This window comes from Colobus angolensis, unplaced genomic scaffold (genome assembly GCF_000951035.1).
Source record: "Colobus angolensis palliatus isolate OR3802 unplaced genomic scaffold, Cang.pa_1.0 Scaffold92, whole genome shotgun sequence".
NCBI lineage: Eukaryota > Metazoa > Chordata > Mammalia > Primates > Cercopithecidae > Colobus > Colobus angolensis.
The window spans coordinates 2,903,225-2,928,573 of record NW_012123154.1 but is presented as its reverse complement, the minus strand read 5'-3'; the positions used below and the strand labels follow the sequence as shown (position 1 = coordinate 2,928,573).

At 41.7% G+C, this 25,349-nt stretch overlaps 1 protein-coding gene across 5 annotated transcripts in view; it reads right to left on the bottom strand.

The window, feature by feature from the left end:
• METTL9 (methyltransferase like 9) overlaps nt 1-25,349 on the bottom strand; it is a 60,020-nt gene that overhangs the window by 24,915 nt on the left and 9,756 nt on the right. For all 5 annotated transcript variants that reach the window (XM_011931924.1, XM_011931925.1, XM_011931922.1 and 2 more), the window contains exons 2-4: nt 13,466-13,656; nt 8,232-8,441; nt 865-1,049 (exon numbers count right to left, since the gene is read on the bottom strand). In XM_011931924.1, coding sequence (XP_011787314.1) covers nt 865-1,049; nt 8,232-8,441; nt 13,466-13,656 — 586 coding nt within the window. The remainder of the gene's footprint in view (nt 1-864; nt 1,050-8,231; nt 8,442-13,465; nt 13,657-25,349) is intronic.

Here is a 25,349-nt window from a genome sequence, read left to right as displayed (position 1 = left end):
ATGGTCTCGATCTCCTGACCTCGTGATCCGCCCGTCTCGGCCTCCCAAAGTGCTGGGATTACAGGCTTGAGCCACCGCGCCTGGCCTGAAGATTTTTAAATAGTAACTTGTATTATTCATAAAATAAATAATTGTATATTAATGTACATTAACTTATGAAAATGCAGGAGACTTCAAGTCATAACTTTCAAGATGACCTAAAATGCAAACCACATAAACTAAAACTATAAATTAATGTGGCATTAAGTCAGAATGGCCAGAGGTCACAGTAACTATGAAGTGATATGAAATCAACCCATTTCTTCTAACATATTCTTCATTCAGTATTGCTGAAGAGCAAGACCATGCAATCAAAAAATCAAATGTTACAGAAAGAAATGATACATGCTGCAACACATATGGTCTTCAAAAGAGAAAAAAACAAATAAGAGCATTTATCATTTTTAGAGTCTGGCACAAGAGATGCAAAACACAAAACAAAACAGCCATGACATTCAGCAAGTATATATGACCAGATTTAAAGGAACTGTTTATTGCTCGATTCAGTTGTAAAACTAATAAATAAATGGTTCAAGTTCCATTTAAAACCAGAGATACAGATGCATTTTTGGCTTTCAATCTCAAACAGTCAGACCCAGCTAAATATTAATTATTACTACTGCAAGGGGAATGCTAGATCTCTATAAAGTCCACCTTAAGGTGAACATTAACCAAGGTGGTGTTTTACATGGATTAACTGGATTACTTTAAACTGCAGGCTATTATGAGAAATACTAGACAATGTTAAATTGTACACAGCACAAAATCACAAATACCAATAAACAGCTATCCTCGGTAACAGCCAGCCTGACTGACCACACTTACCGTTTTCCACATAGGGATGAAAAGGGAGGACCAGGGCAAGGATGACCCTGCCTCTAGTTGGCTCCAAGACACTTCTGATATCTTTTAACAAAGTCAGGGGCTGATCACAGCGGTCCAGCAAGTTCAGGCAGCTGATGACATCATACTGGAACCCTGTATTCTGCCATTCATTTATACCAAGCACTCTAGAAAAATCAGAAATAACTGTATCAACATAACATCTCTCTAAAGACATTTTTAAAAATAACTGAGATGACAGTAAAGGCTTGAACTTTGTCTTCTAAATTAAGTTCAAAATCTTGTTATAATTTATGTTTGCAATAATGACATGGCCAGGGAAGAGAAAAATAGCAATCATATTTGTTTTTTTTTTTTTTTTTGAGATGGAGTCTCACTCTATTGCCCAGGCTAGAGTACACTGGAGCAATCTTGGCTCAGGGTAACCTCCGCCTCCTGGGTTCAAGCGATTCTCCTGCCTCCACCTCCTGAGTAACTGAGATGACGGGCAGGCGCCACCATGCCCAGATAATTTTTGTGTGTTTAGTAGAGACAGGGTTTCACCATGTTGGCTAGGCTGATCTTGAACTCCTAACCTCAAGCGATCCGACTGCCTCAGCCTCCCAAAGTGCTGGGATTACAGGCATGAGCCACCATGCCTGGTCTATATTTCTTTAAATTTAGCATTTCACCTATTTCCAAATCTCAACACATACGAAGTTTCCTTTACAAGAACTAATCATGTTTAGTAAGTATGAAGATGTAACCTGATAAAGTTATGAAACTAAAACATCAAATTCTTGAATATCAGTTAATGAACAAGAGTCCTGCTTTCTACCACTCATTGGAACTTAATCAAAAAATACATCATATAATTAATGTTTTCTATTCCTAGGATCCCTTCTATTCTTAAAAATGGCTGGGAGTAGTATAAAATAATTTCCATTGATAACTTATGACCTTTGAGAACATTTCTGTTCCCAGGAAAGACATATTTCATACTTGAGAATCTTCATATCTAAATAACTACACAAAAAAGGGCCAGGCACAGTGGCTCACACCTGTAATCCCAGCACTTTGGGAGGCCAAGGCGGGCGGATCACGAGGTCAGGAGATTGAGACCATCCAGGCCAACATGGTGAAACACCATCTCTACTAAAAATACAAAAATGAGCTGAGTGTGGTGGTGGTGTGTGCCTGTAATCCCAGCTACTTGGGAGGCTGAGGCAGGAGAATCGCTTGAATCAGGGAAGCAGAGGTTGCAGTGAGCCGAGATCACGTCACTGTACTCCAGCATGGGGACAGAGCGAGACTCTATCTCAAAACAAAACAAAACAAAAACTATACAGAAAAGATAAAGCCCAGGACATCCTATTAACACTAAGAGCATGGTTTAAAAAAAACACTCTCGACCCTCAATCTCTCACTTTCATATACACACACAGAACACAGAGAACATTTTCAGTCCTCTATAATGTTATCTCTAGAAAGGGGGAGTTTTTATATCAAGAGTCTTTGTTAGCCACACAATTAGGCAATTTTACAAATTACTTACTCCTGCTTGGTTATACCAATCAGAATGTGGTAGGTGAGACATGTTACGATAGAGACAGGTAAAAAAGGAAACATAAAAAAAGGATCTTTGGTAAACAAGTCTTTAGTAATGTTGAGCAGATACTGTAAGATAGCTCAGAAAATTCTAAAAGTATAATGACGGCTGTTTTGAAACCCTCACTAGCATAACGATTTTTTATAGCATTTCTGAACAGCAGAATTTTAAAAACACAAAGCACTTAGTTTCATTTTCTTTTCAATCTATATTTTTGTCAAACTAAAGCCTCTTCCAAATAGCAGCCTAACAAACTTCCAGGGACTAGTCAGATTCCTTACTGGAGCAGGTGTTTCAATGCACTAAATACTGTTTGAAGTAAGTAGGGCATTCTGGCTTCAAAATCACTTTGTTGTACTAAGTCAACTGTAACAGTAATTTTGGAAACTCAATTTAGCTCATTCAAAGAGTTTCCAAACACTACTCAGAAGACTACTTTCAGAACAAAAATGTCATCAATTCCCATTCTAAAAAATGGAAATGAATAAAGAAAGGACTATTTGTACATATTAATGCCTTAGCTAAGCAGCCAATTTAAAGTCATAAATTGTAAAACACAAATTATATATTTGATTTTAAAAAACAAAACAACAAAAAAATCTTACGTCTATCTGCAATGAAGCAGAAGCCAAACATCATCAGCATGTTCCAATTTAAATAATCTCACTAAATCTACCTCAGAATTAGTTTCAGATAGGTAGCCTCTGTGTTGGTAATTTTGGAAGAGAAATATATGCTCATAACAGAAAACGATGACTAACACCAAGACAGTTAAATCTACACCTATAGAAGCTCAAGTGCATCCTTACTTCTGTTTTGTGATTTTTATCTGAAAACTCACTCAGTTCCACTGATGAAGACAAATTGCTTAGCCCCACTAAAACTGCCTATTAGCCCAGGAATCCTAACAAGTTGTCAGAATTTTCCTTTTTCTAAAACATATTTCTAAACCTAGAATGAGGGTATCTATTCAGTGGATTATTATTTTCAAGAAAATGAGTTAATACCTCCAGAAGGATGTAAAATATATTTCTCTTTAGAGAATGATAAAGCAGTCAGGTGTGGTAGCTAACATCTGTAATTATAGCACTTTGGGAGGGTTGCTTGAGCCCAGGGTTTGAGACCAGACTGGGCAACACAACGAGACCCCATCTCTATAAAAAATTAAAAATAGCCAAGGATGGTGGCACATGCATGTAGTCCTAACTAAGCTACTTGGGCAGCTGAGGCAGGAGGATGGCTTGAACCAAGAGTTTGAGGTTACAGTGAGCTATGATTGCGTCACTGCACTCCTGCCTGGACGACAAAGCAAGATCCTGTCTCAAAAAAAGGGCCAGGCACAGTGGCTCACACCTGTAATCCTAGCACTTTGGGAGGCCAAAGCGGATGGATTACCTGAGCTCAAGATTTCAAGACCAGCTGGGCAACACAGTGAAACCCCATCTCTACTAAAATACAAAAACTTAGCCAGGCATGGCAGCATGCACCTGTAGTCCCATCTACTCGGGAGGTTGAAGCAGGAGAATTGCTTGAACCCGGGAGGCAGAGGTTGTACGGTGAGCCGAGATGGTGCCACTGCATTCCAGCCTGGGCAACAGGGTGAGAGTCCATCTCCCAAAAAAAAAGGAAAAGATGCTTTGCCATCTCAGGTTGGGAGAGCTCTAAACTTAGGAAATAAGCAATCAGTATTTTGATAAATCCTAAATAAAAAATGAAATACCAACAATATAAAGAAAACATATTGTCTTGCTGTAAAAATCAAAACCACATCCTTCAGTTTTACAATTGGGTTTTCTGACATAAACAATGACAACTTGGGAAGATAAAGGAAAAACTGGGCCATTTTCCGTTTATTGACCTATTTTTAAAACACAGAAACTTTAGCTGGGCACAGTGGCTCACGCCTGTAATCCCAGCACTTTGGGAGGCCAAGGCAGGCGGATTACCTGAGCTCAGGAATTCGAGACCAGCCTGGGCAACACAGTGAAACCTCATCTCTGCTAAAATACAAAAAATTTAGCTGGGTGTGGCAGCGTGCACCTGTAATCACAGCTACTTGGGGAGGCTGAGGCAGGAGAATCACTTGAACCCGGGAGGCAGAGGTTGCAGTGAGCTGAGATCGTGCCACTGCACTCCAGCCTGGATGACAGAGCAAGACTTCGTCTCAAAAAAAAGAAAAATTACAGAACCTTTATTTTAAAAGGCATGTTTTGCTCACATCTATAATCTCAGCACTCTGGGAGGCCAAGGGAGGAGGACTGTTTGAGGCCAGGAGTTCAAAACTGGCCTGGTCAACATAGTGAAACATATGACATATGACACACAAACAAAACACACACACACACACTCTCAAATTAGCCAGATATGGAAGCAGGCACCTGTAGTCCCAGCTTCTGAGGAGGCTGAGGTGAGAGGATCACTTGAGCCCAGGAGTTCAAGGCTGCAGTGAGCTATAATCACGCCACCGTGCTGTAGCCCAGGTGACAGAGACCCTGTCTCTAAAAATGCATATATTTATTAATAATAAAAAGCCTGTTTTTCATGGCCCAGATATTGAAGAGAAACAGAAAATAGTTCTAATCTCAAAAGGAAGAAAAAAATGTAAAATTAAGCTGAAAGTCTACCTTGCCATCTTGGATTGGGAGACCTCTAAACTTAGGAAATAAAGATACCACTTCCTCGTTAAAACCTCAAACTGCACCAATGGTTACAAAATTTACCACTTTTGTGAAAATATTTTCACTTCATACTAATATTATGAAAGGAATGCCAATCAGTATGAATTTCCCATGCAGGTCAAACTACAGGTTTTTGGCTTATGTGCTGTATATGAGGGAAAAAATTAAACAAGTATTTTTTATGTGGTAGATACCTTTACATACCATGTACACTCCAGATATATTACTAATTCAAACATCTGAAGTTTCATTGAAAATTCCATTTAGACACTTAGAATAAAAGAAAAAGAAGGCTGGGGTGGTCAATCATCTGAAGATGGGTTTAACACCTTCCTCTTCAACCCACTTCAAAGCATGGATTTTTTAAAGTGAGGGGAGGTGGAATCAGATTAGGAATTCAGCCTGACTTAAGCCACTGTTATAATAAAGGTCAAAGCATTCCAAGTTTTGAAATGCCAAATTAATTTCTAACTGAAGGAAAACATGTCAATTATTACTATGCAGACCCACCAGAACCTTATCTGAGACAGACTGCTAAAGCTAAGGGGCTTTCCAATCACTCGGCTCAACTTCCTAATGTCTCTTCCTATAACATCTCTAACAGCAATTCAAACACTGACAGTGATAAGGACTTAAGACAGTTCAAGCTAGGAAGGTCGATTTCCCTAAGCTGTAACTCAACTTCTAAGGCATAGCTGTGTCTGATTATACCAAAGACTACACCTACTCCTTTCCTTCCATATAAAAATCCCACAGAGTATCTGTTCACAGTAATCTTCCCTTCTCCAGGCTAAAAATTTCCATGTTTTGCAAAAGCTCAAACCAGTGCTGCTCCAAAAGCTACACTGATGGTGTCTCTAGGGTTAATCTGCAAAAGTAGAAACATGTGGATAGGAAAGTAAGTGATTACATAATTCTTTCTCCTTTCTAAGGCTAACCAGACTTCCAAAAATATCACAGAGAAGGAGGCCGACTCCAGCTCTACCTCCCCCATTCTGCACTGAGCCAAGAGACAGAAATCTCCCAATCAATAAATCATACTGAAATAAGAATACCCTTCTTCTGGCCGGGTGCGGTGGCTCATGCCTGTAATCCCAACAAATTTTGGGAGGCCAAGGCAGGTGGATCACGAGGTCAGCAGTTTGAGACCAGCCTGGCCAACATAGTGAAACCCAGTCTCTACTAAAAATACATGGCCGGGCGTGGTGGCTCAAGCCTGTAATCCCAGCACTTTGGGAGGCCGAGACGGGCGGATCACGAGGTCAGGAGTTCGAGACCATCCTGGCTAACACGGTGAAACCCCGTCTCTACTAAAAAATACAAAAAGCTAGCCGGGCGAGGTGGCGGGCGCCTGTAGTCCTAGCTACTCGGGAGGCTGAGGCAGGAGAATGGCATAAACCCGGGAGGCGGAGCTTGCAGTGAGCTGAGATCCGGCCACTGCACTCCAGCCCAGGCGACAGAGCGAGACTCCATCTCAAAAAATAATAATAATAAAAAAATAAAATAAATAAAAATAAAAATAAAATACAAAAAAAAATTAGCCGAGCATGGTGACATGTGCCTGTAATCCCAGCTACTCAGCAGGATGAGGCAGGAGAATCACTTGAATACAGGAGGTGGAGGTTTCAGTGAGCCGAGATCACGCCATTGCACTCCAGCTTGGGTAACAGAGTGAGACTTCATCTCAAAAAAAAAAATACCCTTCTTCCTAGTCTTTCAAGCTCCAGATGACCTTAATACCAAAATTAACACTGACGACTATATATTAAAAGCAAAACAAAACAGAAAATAGCAAGTATTGTTAAAGAGTGGAGAAACTGGAACCCTTGTACTACATTGCTGGTAGGAATGTAAAATGGTGCGGCAGCAATGGAAAAGTATTGCAATTCCTCAAAAAATTAAACCCAGACTCAGCCATGTGATCCAGCAAGTCCACTTCTGGGTCTATACCCAAAAGAAGAAAAAGTAGGGGCTCAAGTAGGTATTTGTACACCCATGTTCATAGCAGCATTATTCACAACAGCCAAATGGCAGAAACAACCCAAGTATCCACTGACAGATAAGTGGGTAAACAAAACGTGGTACATGCATACAACGAACTATTACTCATCCTTAAAGAAAATTTTGGGCCAGACGCCGTGGCTCACACCTGTAATCCCAGCACTCTGGATTACCTGAGGTCAGGAGTTCGAGACCAGTCTGGCCAAGTAGTGAAACGCTATCCCTACTAAAAATACAAAAAAAATTAGCCGGGCATGGTGGCATATGCCTGTAATCCCAGCTACCTGGGAGGCTGAAACAGGAGAATTGCTTGAACCTGGGAGGTAGAGGTTGCAGTGAGCTGAGATCACGCCATTGTACTCCAGCCTGGGCAACAAGAACGAAACTCCGTCTCAAATAAAAAAAAAGAAAGAAAGAAAATTTTGGCCCATGGTACAACATGAGTAAATCAACCTTGAGTAAACGTTGAAGACATTATGCCACATGAAATAAGCCAGTTGCAAGGAGCTAATGTATATAATTCCTCTTATACGAGGTACCCAGAATAGTCAAATTCATAGACAAAGTAGAATGGTGGTTGTCAGGGGTTAGGAGGAGGGAAAAATGGGGAGTTACTGTTTATTGGGTACAGAGTTTCCATTTCGGAGGACAAAAAATTCTGGCGATGAATAGTGGTGATGATTGTACAACGATGTAAATGTACCTAATACCACTGAACTGTACACTTAAAAATAGTTAAAATAGTAAATTCTATGCTATGTATATTTTAAAACCACTTAAAAAAATTTTTTTTTGAGAATGCCAGATTCTTATTAGGGAAGAAGTCCCTTCTTCTGATCTGCCTTTTCCAAGCTATCTCTCGCTGGTCCTTTTCTTCCCTATAGTGCCAACCCCTCTGCTCCAGGAAAATACTGCCACCAGAAGATTATTTCTCTGTATTTCCAGCTACTTATGTATTAAATGATTTTTTTTTAATTCCTAATCATGGAAGATCATTTTTGATTCATATCCTTTAAATAATATACTTTCAAGAAGAAATGCATCTAAAACCAAAAAATATATCCCATGTCTAAAAATTATACCTGTATTTCTTTTTCTGAAGCTGCCATATCATAGTTTCAGAAAGCTCGGTGGCATAGATTTCTTCAAAATGAGGGCTCATGATTTTTGTGACTTCTCCATCTCCAGCACCTAAATCAAGAAGTCTGTGGGTTTTCCAGTCTGGATTAATTTTAAGCAGTCTCTGAAATTGATCTGGTGAAAACACAAACATTGAGCCTCTTCCTAGCAACCTGAAAAAAAAAAAAGGACAAAAATCAAAGTGTCTATGCAAATTAATCACCTCTCACCATACACACACAAAGTGAATACAGTGACTCAGCACCGACAACCATAATCACTTATTACATGGTTAAGTGTTTTTTTATTTTTTAGACAATGTCTCACTCTGTCGCTCTGGCTGGAGTGCAGTGGCACGATCTTGGCTCACTGCAACCTTCGCCTCCTGAGTTCAAGCAATTCTCCTGTCCCAGCCTCCCAAGTAGCTGGGATTACAAGCGTGCACCACCACACCTGGCTTATTTTTTGTATTTTTAGTGGAGACAGGGTTTCACCATGTCGGCCAGGCTGGTCTCAAACTCCTGACCTCAGGTGATCCACCCGCCTCAGCCTCCCAAAGTGCTGGGATTACAGGCATAGGCCACTGCACCTAGCCTTTTTTTTTTTTTTTTTTCTGAAACAGAGTCTCACTGTGTCAACCCAGGCTGGAGTGCAGTGGCGCGATCTCGGCTCACTGCAAGCTCTGCCTCCTGGGTTCATGCCATTCTCCTGCCTCAGCCTCCCGAGTAGCTGGGACTACAGGCGCCCGCCACCACGCCCGGCTAATTTTTGGTATTTTTAGTAGAGACCAGGTTTCACCGTGTTAGCCAGGATGGTCTCGATCTCCTAACCTCGTGATCCACCCACCTCAGCCTCCTAAAGTGCTGGGATTACAGACATGAACCACTGTGCCCAGCCAAGATATTATCTTTTATATCATTTCTATGATTAGAAGACAAAGTTAATAAAATAAGAAAATGCCTCCAGATACCATTTGTCTTTGGAGTTGCAAATAATGTCCCAAAAAAGCATGGGAGAAGGGAAATAAAAGGTGGAAAGGGGAATGGATGACAGGGGAAGGAAGAAGAAATAAGTAAGAGACGAATGTGAAGAACTTAAGTCAAAATAGGAAGGAAAAGTGGAAGGAGTAACAAAAAACATGTTTATCAGTTGAAAAAGATGACAAGCTAACACAGCTAGACCACAGTAGCAGAGAAACCAAATAGGAAAAAAAAGTGATTTCAAATATGGAATTAAACCATGGATCAGGAAAAAAAGAGCTTTAGTATGATAGATTTTTAAGAGACACTAGAGAAAAGAGGGAAAAGAGTGGTCCTTGTGATGTCGGTTAATATGCATTAAAGTAGATTCGTACTTATGTCAGTTTATATGGGTACAACTGTCTGGGTCCTATTATTTCTAAAGGTCCTAGAAAACACTCAAAACCATAGTAATGCCATTGAAAAAAGAGACTGAGGGGAGTTTAAATGGAGATCAAAGAGAACCCTTAGAAAAGCAACTATAGGTCCAGCCAAGTCTCATGGATGCATCACCCTGGGAAATAAAATGCACTCCTATTTCGGACTTGTTTTCTAGCTCTGAAATTCTAGTTTATCTAGGGCAGGGATTCTCAACCCTCCATGAAGCAGCAGAACCCTTTCTTTAAATGAAGTGAAACTCACAGACAATATAAGATCCTAGGAGAGCTGCTGCTGTTCGAATGAGGTTGGAAGCCCAGGAGCTGTGGCCAGCCCACTTCTAGGCCTTTCTCTGCAGCCTGAAGCAGTTCCTGAGGCACTTCCTCCTCAGACTCTGGAAAACAGTCTGGAGACCACTGGTCTAGGAAGTGGCAGGCAAACCTGTTCTGTACTGCTGCTCTCTGGAAACAATCATAAATTACATAATGTTTGCTGCTATACAGTGACTGGAAAGATGCATGCAACATGGTGCCCAATGTAAGACCAGTTTTAGGAAGAAATACGAATAATGGAGTTCATGTAACAAAGTCCCCCTTCCTTTTCCCATTATGGCCATAGGAAAGTTTAACCAAGTTTATAGTAAATCTTCTGCCCCACAGAAATGCTAAAAAATTGGAGAGAGAAAAACCTCAGAGACCACTAAACGTGATGCTACCGACTACAACTGCTTACCAAAGAAAATCACATCTCATAAAAGACAAGTTGTTTTAATCCACAATTGTTCATATATTACAGTAAGAAAATGAGCAAATCTGAACTTGCTGAAGGTGTGGTACAAAATTTAACACAGAAACCAGAGTCACAGCAGAAAGAGGCTACTGGTAGCATGGCTGAGGGGAGGCGAGTTTCACTCAAATACTGATGCTGACTTCCCACAGGACCAAAAGTAAGTCAAAAAATAGTCATTTTGCTTAAATTTTCCCAGAGCATGCTTCCCAAGCCATCTCCTTGGGATGTGAGGAACCCTGACATGATAATTATAGAATTCTAGAACTAGAGGTCACCTGAGTTCAGATCTCACAAGTTCATCTGACTGGTCTACATTTAAAGGCACCAGAGGCTGGGCATGGTGGCTCACGTCTGTAATCCCAGCATGTTGGGAGGCCGACGTGGGAGGATCTCTTGAACCCAGGAGTTTGAGACCAGCCTGGGCAACATGGTAAAACCCCGCCTCTACAAAAAATACAAAACTTAGCCAGGCACAGTGCCATGAGCCTCTAGTCCCAGCTACCTGGAAGACTGAGGCAGGAGGATTGCTTGAGCCTGAGGAGGTCCAGACTGCAGTGAGCCATGACTGTGCCACTGCACTCCAGCCTAGGCAATAGAGTGAGACCCTATCTTCAAAAAAGAAAGAAAGAAGGCACGAGAGAGAGAGGGGAAGGACTGTCCTATTTCCAAAGAACATGAGCAACAGGGGCTCTACAAAAAGATTAACACTGTCAAAAAATAAATCAAAATCCATCAAGCCCAGTGTTTATCAACCAGGATGGATTTTGCCCTCTAGGGGGCAATGGGAGTAGACAGGAGAGTTTCCAGTAATCACAAGGACCTGGGGGTACTACTGCCATTCAGTGGGCAAGGCCAGAAAAGTTAGACTTCCCGTAGGGTGGGGGGCAGTCTCGCACAATGAAGAACAGTCTCACCGAAAATACCGAGCCCAGTACAAAGTTTCCCATAAACACAAACCATGAAGAGATATGACCCTCTAATTTGGGTTTAACTTTAGTGTTTAATAACCATCCTAGGTTCTCTGGTCACAATCTAAGTTCTCTCTAGACTTAAGAGTCTATGAAGAGGTGTGCCTCTTCCTTATAAAATAAACTCTGGAACATCTATTAAGTCTTTCCTTACTTAGCCTTCTCCTTTCCAGCATAAAGGAAGTTTGATAAGTATCTTAAAGTAATTGAAGACAATACCACAGTAATGATTTCTGTGAGAGATGGCCACCTGTAGTAATAATCTCCCACTGCCATGGCTGGAAAGTATTGATGGGCCCTAAATTTAATTTTTAGTTGAGAATAGGACACAAGGCAAGAGGGATTGATTGAAAGCAGTCGTAGGTTTCAGAAGAAAAAAGCAGAAGAGTTTTAAGTAAGGGAAGCCAAAGGGGTTTACTAACTGTATTGCCTCTTTGATCAAACTGTGAAATTCTAGAGCAGGGAATTTTAACCAGGGTCTTGTGGGTAGAGGAAAGGGGAAATAAAAGTTTGAAACCCCCAAAATCATACATAAAATGTTGAATGTAAGCACTTTTTAAAGAGAGGATTCCTACCTTTTACCACTTTCAAAGAGCTACAGGACTCCAGAAAGGATAAGAATCTCTGCTACAGTGGCTCATCAGAATTCCAAAGGAAGAATAAATGGTACAGAACAGAAATTCAATATAACCAGTTTAAGGAACAAAATGTCATACCAAGTTGTATCAACTCAACTACCCATATAAAAATAACAACTGCTTGCCAAAGCAAACGTATGGCAATTTCACATAAACAATGAAGAAAATCAACTGAGAAATCTTGAGAAATGGCTTGTAGTGCCTAAAAACATACTTAAGGACCAGATGATACATTGGGAATCCAGACAGTCAGTAGAAACTGGCTCCAAACCTCAAGGGAAAAGAAAAGTGGGCTCAACCAGTGGTTTGAGTGGTCCAATGAGGCTTTTTAAGCATTGAGCCTATTGCTTTTCTCTTTGGCATTTTAGAGTCTATGTCCTTAGGAATGCCTGAAAATATGGCCAAGAAAGGACTGGAAAATCAAAACAAAACAAAAAACTCCTAAAGCTTTTTCTATGGATGTATATAAGGGAACCACTCTGGGGAGAGAGAATTCCACAGTAAGTTTATAAAATTCTGGTGAACCTACACATTATTTAAGAACAGATGCAGGACTCTTCACTCAAAATAAGCCATCATCCATTGTTGGACTAATTAGATCTCCTAAAAACAATTTGCTACTTCGAAGTATGTTTAAGGAAAAGATCTTACTTTTCAGCCTAAGGGTGTAAAGCCCTCAGCTTCAGGGCTTGGTTCCGGGAGTCTTACTACTTTGTGGTCCAGAACCAGCAGCATTCAGCATCACTGGCATCGTCTTAAGAGCTTGTTAAAAATGCAGACTCTCCGGGCGCAGTGGGTCCCACCCATAATCCCAGCACTTTGGGAGGCAGAGGTAGACAGATCACTTGAGGTCAGTTAGAGACCAGCCTGGCCAACATGGTGAAACCTCATCTCTACTAAAAATACAAAAATTAGCCAGGTGTGGTGGTACACACCTGTAATCCCAGCTACTTGGGAGGCTGAGGCACGAGAATCGCTTAAACCCAGGAGGCGGAGGCTGCAGTGAGCCCAGATCACACCACTGCACTCCAGTTGGGGCAACAGAGCAGGACTGTGTCAAAAAAAAAAAAGCAGACTGTCAGGCCTAGCCCCTGACCTACGAACTCATAATCTGCATTTTAACAAGATCCCCTGGTGATTCCTTCGTACATCAAAGCCAAGAAGCACTACCCTAAGTAACTCCCCGCTATGAATACACATACTAATGAGGCTGTCATGTTATGGTGAATTTAAAGGGCAGAATCACAGAAAGTTAAAACGCTGGACTAACTGCCATGGTTCTGACTAGTAGAAGTATTGTAGCTCAGGTAGTCAACATGCTGAACAAGATAACTTTTCTTTTTCTGTTTTTCCTTTTGTAAACCTAAGGATAAAGAAAAAAAATAAATGTCCAAGATTCACTTACCCATTGATAGATGTTCTAGACATAAACAGGCTAAAAACAGATGACACAAAAGAATGATATAATTGGATAAATAGCCAGCCCGATTTCTCAATGCTGTTGTTTAAGAAGATCTGTGTTCCTTGATCAAGGTAACTCTGAACAAAGACAGCCTGGAGTGATTCGCATAATTTCTCTCTGTTGCACACATACCACTAAAAAAAAGAAGAACAAAAATTAAAACACATAACCAAAGTGTCACCTAAGAAATCCAAAAACAAAAAACCAGAAGACTAAATCAAATCTAAGATTTCCAAATATTACCTACCATCTCATGATACTCTGAGAATAATCATTTCTTATATAACCTATAAAATATAAAGCACTTCTTCAGACATGACTTCTCATTTCATTTTCTTACAGCCCTCAAGGTAAGTAGAGTGGGTGAGGGAAGGGTGGAGAGGCCTTTGGGTCATTCAGCTTAGTAGGCAGCAGAACAAGACCATAGCTCAGGCACTCGGCCTCCCAGCCTAGTGCTTCAGTCACTGTATCCCTGAGATTTAGAAAGCTCTGCTGGCCTCTCTTTCACTGAGATTCAACATCAGAAGGCAAACAGCTGGCAGTATCCTTGTTTTTAGATAAGAAAACAGTCACATAATCCAATGCCTTAACTCAAAACCACCAAACAAACCCAAATAGCAAAGTAAGCAACAGAATTTAACACTCCAGTGACCAAATTAAGTTGCCTTTCTTCTTGTGGGCTATTTAAAAGAGATCTTTAGAAATCTTGAGGTGTGCTTTACAAATAGGTCATATGACATTCCTACAGAGGCAACACGTGCTCAAGAAAGATTAAGAAGTGCCGGGCGCGGTGGCTCAAGCCTGTAATCCCAGCACTTTGGGAGGCCGAGACGGGTGGATCACGAGGTCAGGAGATCGAGACCATCCTGGCTAACACGGTGAAACCCCGTCTCTACTAAAAAATACAAAAAACTAGCCGGGCGAGGTGGCGGGCGCCTGTAGTCCCAGCTACTCAGGAGGCTGAGGCAGGAGAATGGCGTAAACCCGGGAGGCGGAGCTTGCAGTGAGCTGAGATCCGGCCACTGCACTCCAGCCTAGGCGATAGAGCGAGACTCTGTCTCAAAAAAAAAAAAAAAAAAAAAAGAAAGATTAAGAAGTTACTTAAGGTCACACTGCAATCAATGAGAAGACCAAGTAGTAACATGCTAAGAACCAGATTTCCAAGAATTGGCTCTACCCAGAATCCACATTCTAGAACAAAATTCAAGAGCTTCACCTACAGATGAAATTTATAACCTTTCATAATAAATGAGTTAGCATACCAGAGAGGTGGGGAAGCAGACTGTATATCAGCTTTAGTGTCAGCCCCCAATCAAGTCCTGGCTCTGCCCTTCCTATGTGAACTCAGACAAATCACTTAATCTCTGAGCCTCCATTCATTTGTAGACTAGAGACATCACTGGTGTCTATCTATTCTGGTAGGGTACTACAAGGATTAAATAAGATAATGTAGGCAAGTCCTCAACATAACAAAAGCACATAGTGAGAATCCTACAATAAAAATAGCAATGAGATTCCTCTAACATGGCCTGAGAAATAAGAGTAAGCCCCTTAGGTACAGTGATGAAACTACAAAGTATATCAGTTACTATTAACCCATTATCTGCCATGAAACACAAATTTTTCCCAGTCAGTCAACCGGCCAAGAGTAATTTACTTCCCCCAACAAATATGACCTTTTATCAGCGGTAGGCATCCCATAAGCGCCTGCACAATTGGTGGACCAGCTTTACAGTCATCCTAAGCTTACTAAATGTTCAGTGAAATCTTAAGTAACATTCCCGATGCTAACGTTAAAAGGAACTAGTTACAAATCAACACAAACAGACACATTAAATCTCAGAGATTAATCATTTTACAAACTCTGTTTCCTAAACTGGGTAAACCAAGCCTTTCCAGTTGTGGACTGATTTGTGCTAATTTGCCATTTCATCACAGTTATCAAAACTGCTTGGACTTCATATATAAAACTATTTTTATTTTTCCTACTCTATATGACAAGCTATGAAGCTTTTTACATTCACTGCCTACATTTTTTTCCCTCGGTCTGAAAATGTTCTCGCTTAATGATTTTCTAATTCTTAATACTTATTGTGCCTGAAGTTATGCTCCAGTGCAGGTCATAAACTGTTTTTTATTACACTCATGACCTCCTGGTGCACGTTCTGAACTCTGTAATATGGAGGCCACTCTGACTTTTATTTATTTTTTATTCTCTGAAGTGGCTAATCAAGATGAAAGCCATCACCTTGATAATAGGCAATCAGGTGCATTCTATTAATGTGGATGAGAAGTCATTCAAGTGAAACAGAGGAACTAAGAATTCCTTGGCATCCACTTGTAAATGGACTAGAACAACAATAGATTCTGACTTCCAGAACCAAGCAGGAACTGGCACCATTAACTGCAAACAGTGCTTTCAAGCACCAAGAGGAAAACTCAAGTTTTTAATAGCATTTTTCTCAATTCATCAACATTAACACGTGTGGTTGAACCTTTACTGTCACACAGGTCTTTCAGGAAAGAAACTGCCTATTGAACAGAATGTGCTACAGAACAAAAACAGATCAAAGCTCTTCTCTGTAAAAAGAAAGGTGAAACGTATGTCCTTTCTGACCATTTGCATGACATAAATGTCGATTTCACAGCAGCATTGCCAGAAAGTGAAAACAAGTCAAATGTCCATCAAATAGTGGATAAACAAGATGTGATAATAGATTCATATAAAATAATAGCATATTCTGCCATACAAGGGAATGAAGCACTACTTCATGCTCCAACATGGATGAACCTTGACAACATTATGCTAAGTGAAATAAGTCAGTCCACAAAAGACCGCATACCATATAATTCCACTTCTGTGAAATGTCTTGAATATGCAAATTCAGAGAAAGTAGATGGCAGATTGTGGCTGCCAGGGGCTGGGGAGCTGGGACAGTGTGGAGTGGCTGCTAATGGACATGAGGTTTCTTTTTGGGGTGATGAAATGTTCCAAAATTAATACTGATGATGGCTGCAGAATGCTGTGATTATACTAAAAATCAATGGATTGCACTCTTCAAAAGGATACATTTCATGGTATGTGAATTATATCCCAATAAAACTGTTTTTTTAACACACACACACACACCCCTCCCTAAATATGTAGGTGGCAGTTAGATCTTCCAGAAATTAAAAGTGGCCTGAAAACAAAAGTAACCTAGCAAACCTCTTAAAATACAAATTTTAAATGCAAATCTGATCACATCACTACCCTGCTTAACAGGAACCTTAGGATAACATTCAAAATGCTTAATATGGCTTACAAGGCCCTACACGATTTTTGTTCATTCTATGTCACCAGCCTCACCTCATGACATTCCCTACCAACCCATGACCCCTGGACCCTCACTCCATCACACTGCTCCACCCCTTCCTTCTTTTTTCTGGAAGGCCCCTTTCCTGTGGCTGTCTCATATGGTATTTGCTCTGCCCCCCACATTTCCCGCCACCTAACCCACTCTCCCTTCACCTGGTTCGTTCAACTTCAGCCTAAATATTTCCTAGGTATATTTTCCTTCAAAAAGAAAATATACCTAGGAAATATTTTCCTTCAAAAAGAAAATATACCTAGGAAAGGCTAGGCTAGGCCCCCCGTTCTAATAGCCCTTCATACATCCCATTTGTCCCTTCGGTAATATTTACAATCTCTGGATTGAATAATTGCAGACAATTGCATGTTCAGTGCCTATCTTCCTAGGTAGACTGAGAGCTTCATAAAGGCAGAGAAAATGAATGGCTTCAGTACCTGGCACAGATACAGACAAACAGTAAGTGTTCATCTACAGGCAGTCTAAATAGATAGAATTTGGAGTTTCTAACAAAATCCTAGAGGAAACATAAGGATAACCACAGAGACCGCTGCCATGGGGTTTCTGTCAATTTCTCAAACTCTGCAAGGCCTTGCTTAAACCTAATTTTGCAAACAGTGGTTAAAGCTACCCACTCACCACAAAATTACATTACCACAAGCAAGGAAGCAAGCGATGAAGGAAGACACCAACTGAGCACCTATCATGCACCAGGCACCAAGCCAAGTGCTCTACATTTCATTTACCACCTTGCAACTTCTGAACAAATGGGAAGCCTAGGGCCTCTAAGCAGCTCCAGCTGATTCAAGCTCCTGCTCCAGGTACCCGTTGTTTTATAAACGTTTCTTTCAAAGAAGCTTCTCTTCGCTTAACTCTACCCAGTGTGTCTGCTAAAGAAAAGAAAGCAGGACTATCCTGCCAATTAAACAGAACTAGATGTGTGTAGAGAAAAGACAATCTGGTCTAGATAGTAACTGAAGTCCTGTAAGCCAGGGCTTCTCACCCTTCACACTACTGACATTTGGAGCTGAATGATCCTCTGTTTCAGGGGCTGGCCTGCACATTGTAGGCTGTTTAGCAGCATTCCTAGCACTTACCCATCAGGTTCCAGTAGCACTACCCCAAGGGACAGCCCAAAATGTCCCAGGCATTGCTAAATGTCCCCGGGAGGCAAAACTGCCACTGCTTGAGAACCCATACATGGACTTACCCACAAAATGTCACTGTACTGACTCTCCAGTAATGTTTCCCACTATCCCAGCTTAACTATGGTCTAGGGACTCCAGCTGACTGAATTAAAAGATGGACTCGCTCGCCTCAGGGAACTACATTCCAGAGTGAAAATAAAATTAGAAACCAAGGGAAACAAGTAATGTGACTATGATCTTGAAGAGGAGCTTCAGAGCCTTAAAGGAGCAGTCACCTTGCCCTTAAGGTGAAATACCAAGGAGAGAGAAAATCTGCAGGAACCCCTGTAACCCAATGGGCAGGCCTCCTGGTTTTGCCTCTCTCCAGACAACCCAGCTTAGATAGAAAGCTATGCTGAGCTCACAGCACTGGGTGGCTTGTCTGTAGGCTCCCGTGTACTTTAAAGCAGGTGAATTCTTTGGTTTTGTTTGTTTGTTTGTTTTTGAGATGGAGTCTCCCTCTGTCGCCCAGGCTGGAGTGCAGTGGTGCGATCTTGGCTCACTGCAACCTCTGCCTCCTGGGTTCAAGCGATTCTCTCGCCTCAGCCTCCCAAGCAGCTGGGATTACAGGCACCCACCACCCCACCAGGCTAATTTTTGTATTTTTAGTAGAGACGGGATTTCACCATGTTGGCCAGACTGGTCTCAATCGCCTGACCTCAGGTGATCCACCTGCCTCGGCATCGCAAAGTGCTGGGATTACAGGCGTGAGCCGCCACGCCCAGCTGCAGGTGAGTTCTTTGAATGTGTGCTCCTCAAAGACTACAGAAACAAAGGTACACAGGCAAGAACAAAGTACTATGCTCATTAAATTCACACACTGACAGGACTACGTGCCCGCCCTACTGTGAGGCTGGAGCCTATCATATCTGAAAAAGCATCTTATTAGCATCTGCCTTTAAAGCTCACTCAAATGTTGTTCGATCTAAATAAACAAGGAAATCTTTTAAATGACAAACTCTAATCAAATGAGAATGATTACATTCAGCCATCTGCTGATGCCAAGTACAGAACAGGATGTGATAACTGAACATAACATCTAAAAATTACAGTAAATAGCAATATTCTCCCTACTGGCAACACAACTGCAAAGACACTAATAATTGGCCAGGTAGTAAACAGCCAAATCAGGTGGCTGCCAGGCGTTCTGAATACTTGTCTGACAGTATTCGCCAAAGTGATTAAATATTAGGTCATATTGTGTTAAAAATTTCCTGGCTGGCTACGGTGGCTCACACCTGTAATCCCAGCACTTTGGAGGCCAAGGTGGGCAGATCACTTGAGGTCAAGAGTTCAAGACCAGCCTGGCCAACATGGTGAAACCCTGTCTTTACTAAAAATACAAAAATTAGCCAGGTGTGGCGGCAGGCACCTGTAATCCCAGCTACTAGGGAGGTTGAGGCAAAAGAATCACTTGAACCCGGGAGATGGAGGTGGTAGTGAGCCCAGATTGTGCCACTGCACTCCATTCCGGGTGACAGAGCAAGACTCTGTCTCAAAAAAAGAAAAAAAAAATTTTCATTAAGCCCATGAACTCCTCCTAACATTTATATAACCTTGGTTGATGAATCAATCACTTGTTCAAAGCAGGAATGCAATTTTCCTATAAAATTATATTTGCTAATCAGACCAAAGAATATGGTTAAAAGTTTTTCTGAAATTATTTTTGGAGTTTATCAACTAATCAAACATGTGATATATAACATATCCAAAATACAACATTCCCAAAATACAAAGGATTTAAGCACACTAGCAGAGTCAGAAAGTCATTTTAAAAACAGACTGCTTTTAGATAACGTGGTATAATAAAAAATACAGATTTGGTCTTTGTCCCAGGTTCCTGATAGAGTTCCTAAAACCCTTGGAGAATCTCAGATGATAAGGATATCTTTTGTATGCTAACAAGATGACTCCTGATAGGGGTGGGAGACCCAAATAGCTTCAGGATGGGGACCAGGCTGTGGGTACAAGGTTCAAACTTTCAGCCCCACCTTCCAATCTCTAAGGATGGGAAAGGAGTTAAGACTGAGTCCAATCATGCCTATGTAATGACACCCCTAAACTACAGGGTCCTGGGAGTTTTTGGGTTGCTGAATACATTGATATGATGGTTGGGTGGCTCATCGGAGGAAAGACAAACTCTACACCACCTCCCACACCTCACCCTATGCACCTCTTCCACTTGGCTGTTCCCCGATTGTATCCTTTGTAAACCAGTAAACCTAGGTGGGTTTTTTTAATTATTATTTTGAGACGGAGTCTCGCTCTGTCGCTCAGGCTGGAGTGCAGCGGCACGATCTTGACTCAATGCGACCTCCGCCTCCAGGGTTGAAGCGATTCTCCTGCCTCAGCCTCCCCAGTAGCTGGGACTACAGATGCCTGCCACTACGCCCAGCTAATTTTTTGTGTTTTTAGTAGAGATCAGGTTTCACTGTGTTAGCCAGGATGGTCTTGATCTCCTGACCTCATGATCCACCCACCTCAGCCTCCCCAAGTGCTGGGATTACAGGCGTGAGCCACCGTGCCCAGCTAATTTTCTGTATTTTTAGTAGAGACCAGGTTTCACCATGTTAGCCAGGATGGTCTTGATCTCCTGACCTTGTGATCCACCCACCTTAGCCTCCCGAAGTGCTGGGAGTACAGGCGTGAGCCATTGCGCCCCTAAGTATTTTCCTAAGTTCTATGAGTCATTCTGTTATAGGAAATTATGGGGTGGGGTGGGGTAGGGTGAAGGTAGAGTTGTGGGAACTCCCAAATTTGTAGTCAAGTTGGACAAAAACACTGGTAGCCTGGGGACTCAGGACTTGCAGCTGGCCTCTGAAATGAGGGCAGTCTTATAGGACTGAGCCCTTAACTCTGTAAATCATGACCCTAACTCCAAGTAGTTAGTGTCAGAACAGGATTGAACAATTAAACACCCACTTGGTGATGGAAAAATAGAGAATGGCTGATGTCAGGAAAAAAAGACAACACATGTAAGAATCTTTTTTCAACTTTAAGCCTTACAAAAAGCATGCACAAACCAGATAAAGGCCAAAACTTCAAGCAGCTGTCCTGTTCTCATCTAATTCACAAACTGCAAAATCTTCAACTAGCATTGTGCACACAGCTACCTAACTTCAGTGTCCACACAGAGTCCTCAATAGAATGAGGGCAGTTTCCTATTCAGAAGGTAAGCCTAGGCCTGGAGCAGTGGCTCACACCTGTAATCCCAGCACTTTGGGAGACTGAGGCAGGAGGACTGCTTGAGGCCAGGAGTTTGAGAGCAGCCCGAACAACATGGCAAGCCCCTGTCTCTACAAAAAATTTAGAAGCTACTCAGGAGACCAAGGCAGGAGGATCTACTGAGGCCAGGAGTTTGAGGCTGCAGTGAGCTATGATCGGGCCACTGCATTCCAGCCTGGGTGACAGAGCCAGAACCTGTTTCAAAAAAAAAAAAAAAAAAAAAAAAGAAGGCAAGCCTATTTTTACCACCCCACAGACAACACAAGGTTTACTAGGAGGGGCATCATAAAGCAGGAGAAAATGTGTTGCCTTGAAACCAGACAAAGCTAAGTGCAAAGCCCAACTCTATCATCCATTAACTCTGCGCTATTGAGCAAGTCTCTTATCTCTCTCAGCCTCACTCTCCCATATGTAAAGTGCGGATGATACCACCAGCCTCCGAGAGTTCTATGAGGACCACTGGGGATAATATATTTGAAGTGCCTGGCACACAACAGAAGGCCAGTAACTGTTCATATTTCCTTCCCTTTTCTCTCCAAGGCAAGGGCTGCTCAGAGGAGAAGTGCAGTTCAAGGGAATGCCTAAAAACCACACTGTAGGTCTGGGCATCCAGCCACTCTCAAAAGAAATGGGTAATCAAAGACCCAAGGCATTCAGTGCTACCAAAAACAATCAGAAAAGCTCCACTGCTCAGGGTCTATGAACACAGAATCTTTCTGAGTTGGCCAGACCAACTCCATCAACAGACCTTGACAGCTAAGGATTCAAAATTCACATTCTAAGATTTTACAATGCAATCAACTCAGTCCAGACATTTCACCATAGACATTTAAGCACAGCACAGGAGTAAACATTCAGACCATTCACCATTTTCCCATAAACAATATAAACCCAACCCATAACCTCTTTATGTGAGATTTCAATGTGTAGAGTGATAGGCACCCTCATATCCATGAGGGGAATCAATTAAAACAGATTAAATTGCTTCAGCTTTGATTTAATAACAAATTACTGACAATCCTCATTGCAAATACTAAGTACTCACTCCCTGTAGGACAGGATAATCCTAAAATTTTAACAAAGCTTCAGAGGGTCTACACAACAGAGCTTTTTACCGGATGCCATTCGGGTCTTCTAGGGCACCTCCAAAGAGAAACATAAAGACTCCTGGTATATCCAGCACAAGAAAGAGATCCTAACATTCTGTGAAATTGAAGCAAACACTTGTTGGGGTTTCAACACAGATTATGAGGAAGGAAAGAAATCCTTTCCGAAGTCTCTTTGGTATTCAGCTGCAAAGGCCTCCAGACTCTCGAAGGCAGTTCAGAGGACACCAATCCATCAGTGCCTGTCCGGCTTAGCTGGCTGACTATCCTTGAAGCATTGTTAACTCATGCCTGACTCCAGTCTGCCTCCACAAGGTAAATGAGGGGTAAAGGGACAGGAAACACTCCGTCCTTTAGCACAGTGTTTGGCTCTGGCTAGGCTGTCCAAGTATTTTTTCATTTGGGGGAAAAAAAGGATTTTAATTCTTTCTTGAATTCATCATCACTTGTGGCATAGCACAGTTCTGAGCTTATACAAGAAAGTGAAAAAATAAGTCATTCATGTACACATACTTGCAATTTTAAGTTACACCTTAATAATTCTGGATATTGAATGTTATCTGTGCTTTTAAAACACCTTGCAGTATGTCACCTGGAAAAATCGTTGTGGTTTGGTTCAGCGAGTTCTAAAACAATTTTTTCACTCCATCAATTGAGAAGCTTATTGAACGGCTATTATTACCAAGAACCTGGGGCCTATGGGTCCTTTCATAGTTTCAGTAGCTCCATAATAGATGCATTAACTTTAAGCACTAGGTGCAATGCAACAAAAAGAACAGATCCTAAGTTTTTTGTTGTTGTCTTTTTAAATTCTGAGTCTGCCAACATTGAAAAGTGACAATATCTACTAGTTTCTCACTGCCTGCCTCTATTTCTTCCCAGTGAGTCAATCTACCCACCCTGCAACCTGTGATTAAGAATATGCTGTTGGAGGCTGGGTACAGTGGCTCACTCCTGTAATCCCAGCATTGTGGGAAGCCGATGTGGGTGGATCACTGAGGCCAGGAGTTCAAGACAAGCCTGGCCAACATGGTGAAACCCTGTCTCTACTAAACTACAAAAAAAAGTAGCCAGGTGTGCTGGCGCATGCCTATAATCCCAGCTACTGGGAGGCTGAGGCATGAGAATCGCTTGAACCCAGGAGGTTAAGGCTGCAGTGAGCCGAGATTGTGCCACTACACTCTAGCCTGGGTGACAGAGTGAGACCCTGTCTCCAAAAGTTAAAAAGTTTAGTAGGCTGATAACTAGAGTAACAAAAAAAAAAAAAAAAAAAAAAAAAAAAAAAAAAACTGTTAAGAAAGGAAAAATAATTACAAATTACGAGAACTGGTATAATTTTAAAATGTAGAATAAAAGCTCGGAGGTTAAGATTGCAAAGAATAGGTGAGACCCCACCATAGTTTTAGACAGGGAAGCACTTTCACTGAAGGAGAGGCTGAAAAGGAGTCCTTAAGTTTGGGAAAGGGCTAAGGTGAGATGGGGGCCAGAAAGGACCACAAGCCAGGTCATCAAGTTGCCATCTATTATGATATTTTAGTAGAAAACTTGCTCCAAGCTTCTCTTTAGAACTTTTATGTAACTGTGTGTAAAGAAAGCATTGGGGTTAGTCACAAGGGAAATAAGATAGTTTTAATCCTCAAGCAAATTTGTGATTTGGAGAGAGATAGGTAAGTACACATAACTCTAGGGAAGAAGCAAACATGGAAATGGCTATAAATAACTAGTCTCAAGGTTCCAAGTCAGAGTATCTGGGTCACAGGCCTACTTTTTGAATCTCACCTTTGGGTAATAGAAGGTGGGCTTCCCAGATTTAGGTGTTGCGGTTACGTTTTATATCTCAGGTTCATCATGAGTTTAAAATTGGCTTTGAACATTGAATATAGACACTAACTACTAGAGGATCACTGAAACGGAAAACCCACCCAATTGATGAAGGACCTGGTATGGCAGCTGGTATTGCACTGTGGCCCATAAACACTTAATTTCTTGTTTTGCAGGTAAACCCTAAGCTCATCAACCAATTTGAGCAGAATGACTTAAGTTTTGTAGGTCAGGATGTCGATGGAGACAGGATGGAAATCATTGAACTGGCAAGTAAGTGGGCTCTTCATTTTTGAAAAGCTTCCTGATAACTGGCCTTTCACAGACTAATTTGAGACCCAGTTTTTTTTGCATTCTTTCTTTTCTCCTTTGAAACAAATATGTAACTACAAAGTACATGAAAAAACAGACTGCTGGCTGGGCATGGTGGCTCACGTCTGTAATCCCAGCACTTTGGGAGGCTGAGGTTGGCGAATCACCTGAGGTCAGGAGTTTGAGACCATGCTGGCCAACATGGTGAAACCCCATCTCTACTAAAAATACAAAAATTAGCCAGGCGTGGTGGCATGCACCTGTAGTCCCAGCTACTCAGGAGGCTGAGGCAGGAGAGTCTCTTGTACCCAGGATGTGGAGGTTGCAGTGAGCTGAGATAGCATCACTGCACTCCAGCCTGGGCAACAGAGCGAGACTTCGTCTCAGAAAGACAGACTGCTTATAATCCTGACCATTTTGGGGCCTATTAGTCTGACTCCATCATAAAATGACATATTATTCCACGTCTACCAGTTCTACAGGTAGTATGCTTCCTTACCAACTCCTCTCTTTCTGAGGCTACTTCTTTGTGCCAGCCTCTAGGTTAGGTGCTCTGGGAAAGGCAGAGTGGCACTGTTGAGTGGCACCCTGCCTGCTCTCCTCTTTTGAGAAAGAATAGCCAAGTGCCACCTCATTATTGGTGACTGATGTTGATGTCTGTTGCATGAGGGACCTGGCTCCTGTCCTGCCTTTCTCCAGTGTGCTGGGTGGTCAAGCACGTGTCAGTCATTTCACTTCTGAACACTAAGCACTGGCCCCAGAGTTGTGTTTTTTTTTTTTTATGAGACGGAGTCTTGCTCTGTCGCCCAGGCTGGAGTGCAGTGGC